This window comes from Egretta garzetta, unplaced genomic scaffold, assembly GCF_000687185.1.
Source record: "Egretta garzetta isolate BGI_Z169 unplaced genomic scaffold, ASM68718v1 scaffold56, whole genome shotgun sequence".
Classification (NCBI taxonomy): Eukaryota; Metazoa; Chordata; class Aves; order Pelecaniformes; family Ardeidae; genus Egretta; species Egretta garzetta.
This window is the reverse complement of record NW_009260182.1, coordinates 13,501,283-13,512,686: the sequence shown is the minus strand read 5'-3', so window position 1 is coordinate 13,512,686 and position 11,404 is coordinate 13,501,283. Positions and strand designations below refer to the sequence as shown.

The 11,404-nt window shown below is 52.6% G+C and overlaps 2 protein-coding genes across 2 annotated transcripts in view; both read left to right on the top strand.

Moving 5' to 3' along the window:
- The first annotated feature begins 23 nt into the window (after positions 1 to 23).
- On the top strand, positions 24 to 4,080 carry CUTC (cutC copper transporter). Its single transcript, XM_035897376.1, has 6 exons — positions 24 to 266; positions 1,506 to 1,541; positions 1,924 to 2,057; positions 2,472 to 2,499; positions 2,904 to 3,009; positions 3,584 to 4,080. The coding sequence occupies exons 1-6, from the start codon at positions 104 to 106 to the stop codon at positions 3,693 to 3,695; spliced, it is 579 nt and encodes a 192-aa protein (XP_035753269.1). The 5' UTR covers positions 24 to 103; the 3' UTR covers positions 3,696 to 4,080.
- Positions 4,081 to 7,462: 3,382 nt separating this feature from the next.
- The window catches only part of ABCC2 (ATP binding cassette subfamily C member 2), an 18,079-nt gene continuing 14,137 nt past the window's right edge, over positions 7,463 to 11,404 (top strand). Inside the window, 6 exon segments of the mRNA XM_035897356.1 lie at positions 7,463 to 7,850; positions 8,327 to 8,452; positions 9,542 to 9,676; positions 10,107 to 10,229; positions 10,576 to 10,631; positions 10,881 to 11,112. Of these exon segments, the coding sequence (XP_035753249.1) occupies positions 7,482 to 7,850; positions 8,327 to 8,452; positions 9,542 to 9,676; positions 10,107 to 10,229; positions 10,576 to 10,631; positions 10,881 to 11,112 (1,041 nt within the window). The 5' untranslated portion in view covers positions 7,463 to 7,481.

Genomic DNA, 11,404 nt, shown 5'->3' with positions numbered 1-11,404 from the left:
CACGGCCTCGGCCGGCCTCCCCCGGTGCTGAGCTGCCTGGCCCCCTCCCGCCCCAGGCCTCCTGCAGGTGGTGGAGCAGTGTGTGAGGGTCCCGGTGTTCGTCATGATCCGACCCCGCGGCGGCGATTTCCTCTACTCGGACCGGGAGGTGGAGGTGATGAAGGCCGATATCCGCCTCGCCAAGCTGCACGGGGCCGATGGGCTGGTGTTCGGGGCCCTCACCGAGGACGGGCGCATCGATACCGAGCTCTGCACGGCGTTGCTGGGTAAGGGAGCCTGCAGGCAGAAACGCCGCGCTGAGCTCTGTGCCATGTCTGCGCTGCCACGGGGGGCGGGAGTTCAACGTTGCTTTGTCCGATCCTGTGGAAAGAACTGGGGGTGCTTTGGTCTGCACGCCTTGTCTATGGTCTCACCGTCTCTCTCTGCCTTCTCCCGTTTCATGTATTGTTGCACCTGTGAGACAGTGATGAGGTCAGAAGCTTTGCAGATCAAGAACCACTGCCCCAAGCAGTTCACAGAGTTTGAGGCCACCTGGGACATCATGGCAAGGTCAAAGGAGAGAGGCTTAGGCGAGCTGCTTTGGGGGCATCGGAGGATTAAACTGTTGGATTCTCTCCCTTCGTAATTTTCTTTGCCCTTTTCCTTACATCCCTGCTGCAGATGTCTCCTGGACTTTGGCTTTATGGGTAGGGGGCAGCTCCTCATTTTTTCCTCCAATGCACCCAGTGAGAAAGATAATGAGAGAGAGAGAGAAACATATAAACAACTACTGAAGCTGCAGTGGGAAGTTGTTAGGCCAGACCCCTAATGCACAGAGAAAAAGAGAATTTGCTTCCACATCTTTTCTGTGAGCTACAGCCAAAGCTAAAGAGGGCTGAGCCTTTCCCTTGTGATGTGGTGCTGAGGTTCTTGTATGAAGGTGAATGTGCTGTAGGGAGTGCAGTGAAAGAGAGGGGTCTTGCCAGGATTTGCCTCCACTAGCGCAATGAGGTGCTCTGCTGGCACCAGCGTTTCCAGGGCAGGAGGCAGTTGGATTTCTTTTAATAGAAATAAATAACCTTTGTGCAGTAAATAGAGCCCCGCTGGTGAAGTTTGTTGTGGTCTGAGATAGAGCAGAAATTGTAGGTGGTGAAAGAAATCGCAAGAATCAGCTCTCCTGCTTTCAAAGAGCCCTTCCCCAGGTAGATGAGACAACTTTCCCACTTCCTTCCTGCAGAGAAAGACACCTCTGGTGGGAATGAGGGTTCTGCATGATCCAGATGAAATGGGGGTGTTGGTGTTACTCATAAAAACTGCTCAGAGGGTAGAAGAACTCTTCCCCACCAAAGAGCCTGGCTAAAGAGGAACAACTATGTTGTTTCCAGCAAGTGCTGGGAGTCTTCTGAGCTGCCCAGGAATGGCCTGATGAGAAGCCTTTGCCCTCTTTCATTTCCTGTGCTTTTCTGATTCTAGCACAAGGGACTCTAGGTGCCAGCCCTGACTGACCATATGTCTTCTTATTGCAGCTGTGTGCCGTCCCCTGCCAGTCACATTTCACCGAGGTGAGTCACCTGGGATGGTGGCCCTGGCAGGGAGCCTGCTGCCAGGGGAAGGTGGGGCTGGGAGGGAGCTGAGCTTTTAATATACTTTGGTCCTGTGGAGGGGAGGAAAGCTCTGTATGCTGTACAAGAGCAGGCTCTGGCTGGGCTGCTATCCTGGGAGGGGAAAGGTCCAGGCTTGGGGAGCATGTCACTCCCCTGTGTGGAGAGGAGATGTCCAAGGAGCTGAGCATGGTGGCCCTGCCACTGCTGCAAGGGGGACATTGTAGTCGGGAGCTGTGAGAAGGGCCCTTCCTATTGTTTCCTGGGCTCCTGAGCTGGCTGGTGGACAGGGCTTGAGCATAATGAGCCGAGTGATTTCTGAGCTGTTGTGTTGGTGTCTCAGCCTTTGACATGGTGCACGACCCTCTGGTGGCATTGGAGACCCTGATTTCTCTGGGGTTTGAGCGGGTATTGACGAGTGGCTGTGACAGCTCAGCGCTGGAAGGATTGTCTTTAATTAAGAGACTTGCAGAACAGGTAAGTGTTCTCTGTGCTCCCCCCTGTGTTACCGTGGCTGCTTCCTGGGCATTGCCTGGAGGCAGCTCCTTATGGTAGCCCTCACCTCTGTAAGGGAACTTCTGTCAAGGAGCACTTGCCCTTCTTGTCTGGCTTGGCCTTAATCTGCTTTCCCAAGTCCACGTGGGCTGGACCCTGAAGTCTGCCACGGCAGAGACTTGTTGGGTTGTTCTTGCATGCAAGCTGGGAGGAGGGGCGGTAAGAGTTGGTTTCAGCAGCTGATGTGATTAGCCCATGTGAACAGCAAAATGAGGTCCCTGCTGGGGTCTCACAGTTGCTGTCAGGAAAATGCACGTAAGGTTTCTTTGCTGCCTCATAAATGCACGTGTGGATGTAGCGCTGAGCAATATCACTAATGTGTTATTCTTCTTTCAGGCAAAGGGCAGAATTGTGGTGGTGCCAGGTAATGTTTTTTTGTCATCTGTAACAGGTCCTGTAGTTCCTAGTGCCCCTGTTTCCTAGGCTCTTGCCCTGGGATGCACTGTCTGATCTGGCTTTCTGAGCCAGGTCCCCAGGAGGAGGAGCTCCTGCTCTGGTGCGAGTAAAGGCCACGCAGCCAGCTAGGGATGGCAGAGCCCTGCAGCTGCTGCTCACTGGAGGATTTGGGGACAGCTCTAGATCTGTGGAAGAACATGAGCCAAGGCTTCTCCCATCTCTTTTCACGTGCCTGGGTCTCTGTTGTACCAAGGGCTGTCTTTTCCCTTCAGTATAGATGGTGCTTGTCCCTAGGGGTTAGGTCCCTGGGTGATGTCAGGTCTGGGATAGTGCCGTCTGCACTGTGTGTGACACCGGGATTCTTCCCACCAGGGGGTGGCATCACAGAGCGCAACCTGCAGAGGATTCTGGAAGGCTCCACTGCTTCTGAGTTTCACTGCTCTGCTCGATCAGCCCGGGACTCAGGGATGAAGTTCAGGTAACTGATTATTTATTTTTTAGCAAAACTGTACGAGGGAAAAGCTGGGTTAATGTGAACATGAGTTTGTAGAACAGGCATAGATTTCAAATGGCTTTCTGGGTGCTAATTGCGCTCTTGTGCTTGGGATCTTGATGCCTGGCTCTGTATTCTGCAGTGTATGAATCCAGTGGTGCTTATCATCTGGACATGAGCTCCATGCAGAACCAGATCCTAGGGGCATTTCTTCCGCTACTGCTGACCTCAGGCTTGTGAATGCGCTTCTGTGGCACTTGGGAAGGCATGTCCTGGTGTAGTTACTTTAGACCTTTAACACAGGTGTGGTTAGGATTTGGGAGACCAGCGGGATGTGCCTCTGAGGAATGAATGAGGAATGGCTTACGTTTGTCCACTGGGTTTCTGTTGATGCTGTTGTTTCTTGCCTTTGGATTACTCTTCTTTCTATTACTGTCTCATATTTGGTTTGGGTGGTGCCAGCAGGTTCTCTGACCACAGCTGGGACTAGTGGGTTTTTCTTAGCGTGTCTTACTTGTCTGTATCACCTGCAGATAGTAACCAGTGGTTTTCCTGACAGAAATCCGAACGTTGCCATGGGAGCATCCTTCTCCGCCCCTGAATACTCCATAAAGGTGGCAGATGTGGCCAAAGTGAGGACCCTGAACGCGATCGCAAAGAACATTCTGTAGTGGAAGGCACCGTGCTGGGACAAGAGCGCTGAGGCTCTGGGGTCTTCCACATGGACAGATGGGTACTGCTTCCGTCCTCGGGCTGCAGAGGATGTGAATTAGGTGATGAAGCCTGACGTCTCTTCCCTTGGCTTCCCCTGAATGACCAGTCCCTGGCCTGGAAACTTAACGTTGGCCATTTTAAATAAAAGGACTCGTTCCCAGATGTTGCAGCAACAAGCTGTTCGGCAGTATTTGGGAGGAAGGGAGCTGAGCAAGTAGGGGGACTGAATTGTGTAGCACTGCATGTGATTGTCAAATAAACACTGCAGCTGCCCCCCTCTTACTGTGCTTTGTTTAAATTTAATTATATTTTACAGGTAAGACTGTGGTCTGTGTTGCATAGCCTGAATTAATCAGGCCCCTGCTGCACCAGAGGAGAATAGTCGTGTCTAGAATGCCAAGTAGGGAAACATCATAGCCACAGCTGGAAAACGAGGCCAGTAGGGTAGTTGGGGATTAGCAACACAGCAGCTGCTGGGTAGAGCGAAGCATATTGATACGCAGAGGTGATGAACACATTAAGTTCTAATGGGAAGGAGCTTCTAACGACCTGACTGATTAGGTGAGGTAGTTGTGAGGTATCCTGGGCTGTGGTCTGTGAATGCTTGAGGTGGGGTGAGCATATGATGAGATTCCTTGGGAGGAAAAGGTGCTTTTTCTTGGGGAGTTTCCAGGTCCTTTTCCCAACATAAAGCACAAACTGCTTGTTCTCCAGACAGTGCCTGGGGGAATGTGCCTGTTAGGTTATTGCTGCCTAGTCAGAAATTGAAGCCTTAGACTCCTTCAGTTACGCTGCAAAATACCCGATGAAAAATCTGAATGGCATCAGAGTGATCCATTAAAAGAGCAGAGACCCAGAAACAGAGCACATATATTCTTGCTCCTTGTTCTTCTCTAAAAGATCCGCAAAGCTGAAGAGAATCCTGCTGACAGCAGAGACAGTGGACCTCCTTGCAAAGCAAAAAACAGGGTTCAGATTTGTCTGCCCATCTCGGCAATAGCCTACAGCCTGTGAGGATGGACAGGAAAGTGGAATGTTTGACAAGGTGGCAGCACTTTTTGTCACCTTAAACAGAATCGAGTCATTGAAAACGTATAATCAAGACTAACGACGTACCTTCAGCTCATGGGTGCATCTACCTTTTCACATGGATCCATCAGAGGTATCGCTGTCTCCCAAAACACACCTCGGGAACGTGCGTGGCAGTTATCAATGCAGGAGCTGGGGAGGGCATGGCTGCTTGGTGCTGGTGTCAGAGCCCACTTCAGCACTGACAGATGTGCAGGCAGCAGGAAGGATCCTATCTCAGAAGAAATGACTAAATTTGTGGTTATAGTCAATATAGTTCAGAACACCCGATTTGAGAGTTCATTGTGAGATTTCGTAAGTCATGGTGATGATTAAGATACCGGTAGCTCAATTAACATGAATATTCTGCTGACACCACCACACCACCCCCTTTCCCCCCCGCATCATAAACACAGAGTTTGGTTCTTTCCTTTTGTGTACAGTTTAAAAAAAAAAAAAAAAAGGGCAAGGAAAAAAGGGTTTTGAACTCACATGGGGTTACAGCATAACAAAGCAGAGAAACAAACCCTTCAGAAACACAGGGCTGGACTGATTTGTAGATTGCCTTGCAGAAGCCTGTGTCCTGGACCAGACCCTGTGTGAGACAGGCGTGAAGCAATGCCTACTTTTGAAAACTTAAGGTATAAGATGGTGGACAACAGGTGGGTAAAGGCAGGGGAGCACAGGGGAAACTGTGGTATTGTTGGCCAAAGAGGTCTTACCACCTTGATTAGCTGGTTCCCAGTGAACATTTTCTGGGTACTGTAGCGAAGGAGGGAGCTGAAGGGCAGTGAGGTGGCTTTGTGGGTTTAGGAGGAGCATGTCCCAGGTAGGAGGGTAGAGAAAGTGGGGGTGTGCTTGCTTTGAAGACTGAAGATAGCTGGTGTCCTGTGCTGAGCAAAGCACTGCAGTGCTGAATGAGAGATCAGAGACGGGGTGAGCATGGGCTGTGACAGGAACTGAAAACAGACAAGCATTAAAATAGGGAGGTGTTGTGAGCGAGTGGTCCCCTTGGCAGCGGCGCTCCAGGTGGGTATGAGCAAGGCCAGAGGACGCCTGTGCCAGCGAGCAGAAAAAAGAATCATGGCAGCACTCTGGATGGAGAAGGGCTGAGGGAGTGACTGCTCCCTTCACTTACTTCTTACCCATTGCCTTGGGTTGCTGCTCTCAGCAGCCATGTGTTGGTTCTGGCCTGGAGGACCTAGCCCTAGGGGTAGCTTTATTTACAAAAACAAGTGGATTTAATCAGACAAGCCAATAATAATTAACCAATGAGTTGGACATTGAACCTTTCTCTGGTATGGATGGTAAGGGGGTTGTTGCAGAGCAATTACTCATAGTATCACCCTTGATTTCTGAGTGATGTACTAACTCCATGAACAATGAGACAGCAGAATCCTTGCAGTCACCCTGCCGTCCCCTTTTGCCTACTGCTTCCCAAGAGCATGCGTGATAAAGCAAATTCAGTTCCAGCCAGTAACACCACCCCCACCTGCCCCCACACCTCCACCTTTCTAAGCAGCAGGGTGATGATTTAGGAATGGTCCTCTGGCTGTCTCAGTTGTTGGGGTTGCCTTAGAATGAATGCTCATTTGGGTTTTGCAGTCAGCCTAACATGCGGGTAAGACAGAGATGTGGGGAAGTGAGAAGCAAAAGGAAGAGCCGGGGAAGTCTCCAGGCTCTGCAGGCCAGACAAAGTTGGTAAAAGGAACCCAGATCCTGGGACTCATAAAGACCACTGCAGCACGCGGTCAGGTCAGTTGCCGCATGCTGCAAGTTCACAGGCCTGGAGCTGATGTCCTGGGCCTTCTTGCTGGGTGGCACATGAAAGAAAAGAGTACTGTTGTCTTTGGATCCTGAGGGAACAGCCTTTGCTGGACTTTTTGGCAGTGTACAGCAGGCTTGTTCTGGCAGGAGAGGTCTGTTACACCAAAGCAGTGTCTTTGGTGGGTCCATACGAGCTTGTCTTTGTTGGAGCGCACTGATGAAGGCTGTGGTTTCTGCGCAGTGGCTGTGGTGTCCTGCAGTGACTCTGTGACAGTGGCTTCCCTCCATCTCCCCTTTGATCTCTTTCTTGGGTCTTCCTCTCCTCCCTTCCCCAGAGCCCATGCAGTTTCCAAAGCCCTTTTGATCACTGCTTTGGTCTGTGGTGCAATAGCATCAAGTTAACAATTAACTGTGTGTCATCAGGGATTTGTCCCAACACCACTTGAGTGTGTGTGGGGAATTTTGTCCCAAGCATCCAACCCAGGACTCTCACAGCCAGGCAGAGCAAGGGGAAGGAGCTGCCCTCTCTTATCCCCTGAGCCATGTCAGCAGTCCTGGAGGAATTCTGTGGCTCCATCTTTTGGGTGAGTGGCTGCATCACCCCCACTGCCCATCCTTGGGTAGGACGCCCAGTGGAAGGGGAGAGCAGGAGATCCCAAGGCTCAGAGCTTGTTCAGCCAGTGGGACCTAAGTGCCCTTGGTCGGCAGAGGTTCGTGGCACTGAGCACAGTGCACTGCCTGCATGGTATCCATGAGGCAACGATGCAAATGACAGTTCCCTGAGGGAGCCCTGTCCTGCTTGAGCCCCGCACAGGAACACAGGATGCCCTGCACGGACCTCTCAGGGAATGATTTGGGTCCAGCGAGGGGTGGTTGTGGGGGAGGCGCTCCCAGGTTCAGGCAGATAGATGGTAGGGGGACATCACCTGGGACCTTGGCTGAGTGCTGAAATGCTCAGCCGGGAAGGTGGTGTTGAGGAGGGGGGTGCGATGGGGTGGAGCAGGGTGGACAGGAGCTATAGGAGTGCTGGCTCTTGTGCTGTGAGCCAGGTGAGGGTCCAGCCATCCCAAGTGACTTGGCTGTCTGTCCTTGCTGCCTCCCAGAATGCCTCCTACCTTGCTCGTCCGGATGCTGACCTGCCCGTGTGCTTCCAGCAGACCGTGCTGGTCTGGGTCCCCCTTGGCTTCTTCTGGATTTTGGCTCCATGGCAGCTCCTGCCCTTGTGTAAATCCAGAGCCAAGAAATCATCTGTGACCAAACTTTACATCATCAAGCAGGTAGAGTGGGGCTGGGAGGGCACAAGGGGCAGGCTGGGATGGAGGGGTGGTGAGTGGAAAGCCTCCGTGCTGGAGTCATGTGTGGGATGGAGAGATGCGAAGTGTAGGAGAGAAGGAGCAATTGGCTAGAGCACCATCTGGGACAGAAACTTAAAGGGGGGCCTCAGGATGAGGCATACCTGGGACAGGGGGGATAACAGGGCTGGGATGCACTGGGAGGGAGGGCAGAGGTGTGTACTGGGGCCTCTTACCTTGTGGGTGTTACTCTCCAAGCTTAAAATGATGGCAGTGTTCCCGTGGAAGTCCTGCAGTTTCACTGGGCACTAGAAAGCTCTTCCAGACCAGGTTTTGGTTGGAAAGGGTGTAACTGTGTATGGCACATGGCGCTTTTATGCCCAACGGTGTTGTCTCTCACTGGTTCCCAGTGCCCACGATGGGCTGGCTCTCTCCTCACGGCTGCTTCCCTCTCCCCGCAGGTGCTGGCTGCCTTGCTGATGCTGACAGCAGTGGCAGAGTTGGCCCTGGCATTTGCAGAGGACACAGAGCAGGACCCCCTGCCAGCTGTCCGGTACACAAACCCCAGCCTGTTCATCGCCACCTGGGTAAGGGATCAGCTGGTAAATGTGCTGTGTGTCACCGAAGAGACAGGGTGTGAGACCGTGGGGCCAAGCAGCGGAAAACGTCCCATAGCACAGAGATCAGCTGGAAGCCATGTCCACGAGGGAAGCATAGCCTGAAGGATGGGTAGGGACTAGCCCTGAACGTGTGTGGGTGGTGCACAGGGGCGATATGTTGAGGGCAGGTGTCTGGTACTACAGTGTTCCCTCCTTTTATCCTAAAAACTGGGATAGGTACTATGCCTGTGAGCATAGCCGAGCTTTCTGGCAGAAGCCTTAGTAGCAGCAGTGTGGGTTTCACAGGACTGATTGCACAGCGTGAACATCAGACCATGGCTTGCTGCTCTCGTGTTTCACAGCTTCCCATGGGTTTTGGCTCAGTTTTGTGAGAGAGTCGAGAATTGCCGCAGGATACGCAGGCAGAGGAGAAGGCTGAGGACAAGCTAGTAGCTTGATGGAGTATGTGCACGGAAGTTGCAGATATCTTGTATGAGACACGGGCTGTTGGTTCTAACAGTCTTAACAAAGCCATAAGGCTCAGGACTTACACTTAAAACCAAAAGTAACACCCCAATTTGCTATCCTTCATATTTTGTCTTTTCATTTAGTTTCACGTGCAGAGTTCACGTGAGATTATAAGCCAAGGGCACTGCCCAGAGAGGCTGCACTGCTGGGTCTCTGATCTGGCTTTAGTTCCAGGTCTGGAGGCAATATACAGGAGACAGGCTGTGACTCCTCACAGCTGGGCGTATCTGAGAATCTGGGGTGAGAACAGCTAAAAAAAAGAAATGGCACCCTGCTGTAATGTCAGGGTGTCTTCAGACCTTGCTTTTCCTATGAGGAGCCTGATCTTACATCTTTCTGAAATAAACCTTTGCCCTGTGCAATTAACTCTGAAGCTTATGTAGGGTTGGCAGCGACCTCAGGCACTGGGAGCTCGGTGTCTTCAAGGCAGAGAATCCCAGCAGGTCACATGTGCTGGCATCCCAGAATACATGCTCCAAAGGCACATTTAGAGCCCAGGCCTAGTCCTGCAGCACTACCTGAACCTCTGACTGGTTTTCTTTCCCCCAGCTCTTGGTCCTGCTGATCCATGATGCACGACGCTTCTGCTTGTGCAGAGACTCGGGAATACTTTTCTGCTTCTGGACACTGTCCCTGCTGTTTGGGATATTGCCATTCCAGTCACTCCTCCGGAGGGCCCTGCAGGTTGGGTTTATCAGGAAGCTCTGTGCTTCCCTATGGTCTTGTTCTGTCACCAGAGAAGGTCCCTTCAGGCTTCATCTCTTGACAAGCTCTCAGTGGTATCCCTGTGGTCGCAGCACAAGGTCGCAGGACCTTGGAGAACCGGAAGAGACCTGAGAAGGAATGGCTCTTTGAATTCATCCTCTCTCCTTGGGGAGGCATAAGCTCTCCAGCACCAATTTCTCCCCTTATGGGCTTATGGGAGGAGGTCAGGGAGAAGCTGGGAAGGGCAGTGAAGGGAAGCTGAGCCAGGACCCAGAGCGAGTTTTGCACTGCCCTGTTGGGCTCAGCCATGTTCACTGTCCTGGGGATGGATCTTGTCTCTGATCTTGTCAAGTGCCAGGTGGCCTTGAGACAAGCCCCAACAGTCACCCTGGACTCTCCATTCCTGCAGGCACCAATCTCCGACATGCCACAGTTTGTCCTTTTCTTCATCTCCTATGGGCTCCAGCTGCTGCTCTTCCTTGTCTCGGGCTTCTCGGATGTTGCCCCAGAAACAAAGGAAATTGGGAAGAAGGTGCGTGGTCCATGCAGGAGAGGGATTTGGGCTCGGGGCACCACATCCCGGCTGCCATTGCGTGGGGCAGGGTGGGGTCCATGCAGACACTGCTCCTGGCTCCCATGGGAGGGAAGACCTGAGGGCTTTAGCAGTGGGCACAGCGAGAGCTGGAGCCTGCAGCCTGGAGCATCTGCATGTCCAAGGTGGGCTGCTTCTGGCTGTGAGATGGGGTTCCTGGGGCTGGAGCTGGCACAGTTTGAAACCCCTGGGGTTCCTTAATGGCTGGGGGTGCTGAGTCAACTCTTGTCAACACCTCCCCTCAGCATCAACAATCTCTTGATACCCACTTTGCTTTGTACCCTAGAACCCAGAGGTGACAGCCTCCTTCCTGAGCTCCATCACCTTTGAATGGTACACCAGGTGAGCAGGGCTCCGCCAGAGGTTGGGCTGGTGGAGTGCGGGGGTGCTTTAGGGCTGGGCCGGTGCTGTTTTGGGGAGCCTGGAGCACAGGCTTCTTGGAGGTAGTTGTGAGAGGCACCACATTCAGTGCAGTCTGTGCAGCCTGAGCTCAGGGCCAGGCTGGGTGTGAAGGCTCTGCTTTTGCAGCAAGGACTCTCCTTCGGGTGTAGTGTGGGAGACTCGCTGATGGAAGGTTTCTCTGCCCCACAGCATGGTTTTCAAGGGCTATCGCAAGCCCTTGGAGATAGAGGATATCTGGGAATTGAAAGACAAAGACAAGACGCAGGCTATTTACGCTGTTTTGGAGAAGAACATGAAGACTGCAGTGAGGAAGGCCCAAGCAGAACTGGAGAAACGGAAACGCAAGAAAAGACGCCGGGAAGGTGACCCAGACCATGGGAACAACATGAGCAAGGCCCAGAGCCAAGACATCCTGGTGCTGGTAAATCCCTTCCTACTCTTGGCCTCGCATGAGAGATCCAGGTCCAGCCTTGGGTTAGCAGGGTCACCTCACCTCCCTGCAGCCCCCTTTGCTGTGTTTTCCCCTCTGGTTCTGCAGGGCCATGGGCAAGGATGGGGCAACCCATGACAGGGTCTTCCCTGTTCTCGTCAGATCCCCCTGTTTTGAGAGACCAAGAAAGTCTCCATCCTTCTGCCCTACAGAAGGACAGGAATCACCCTCAAGTCTGTAGTACACACAGCTCCCTCGGCTCTGTCTTTCCCTTCCCCCGACA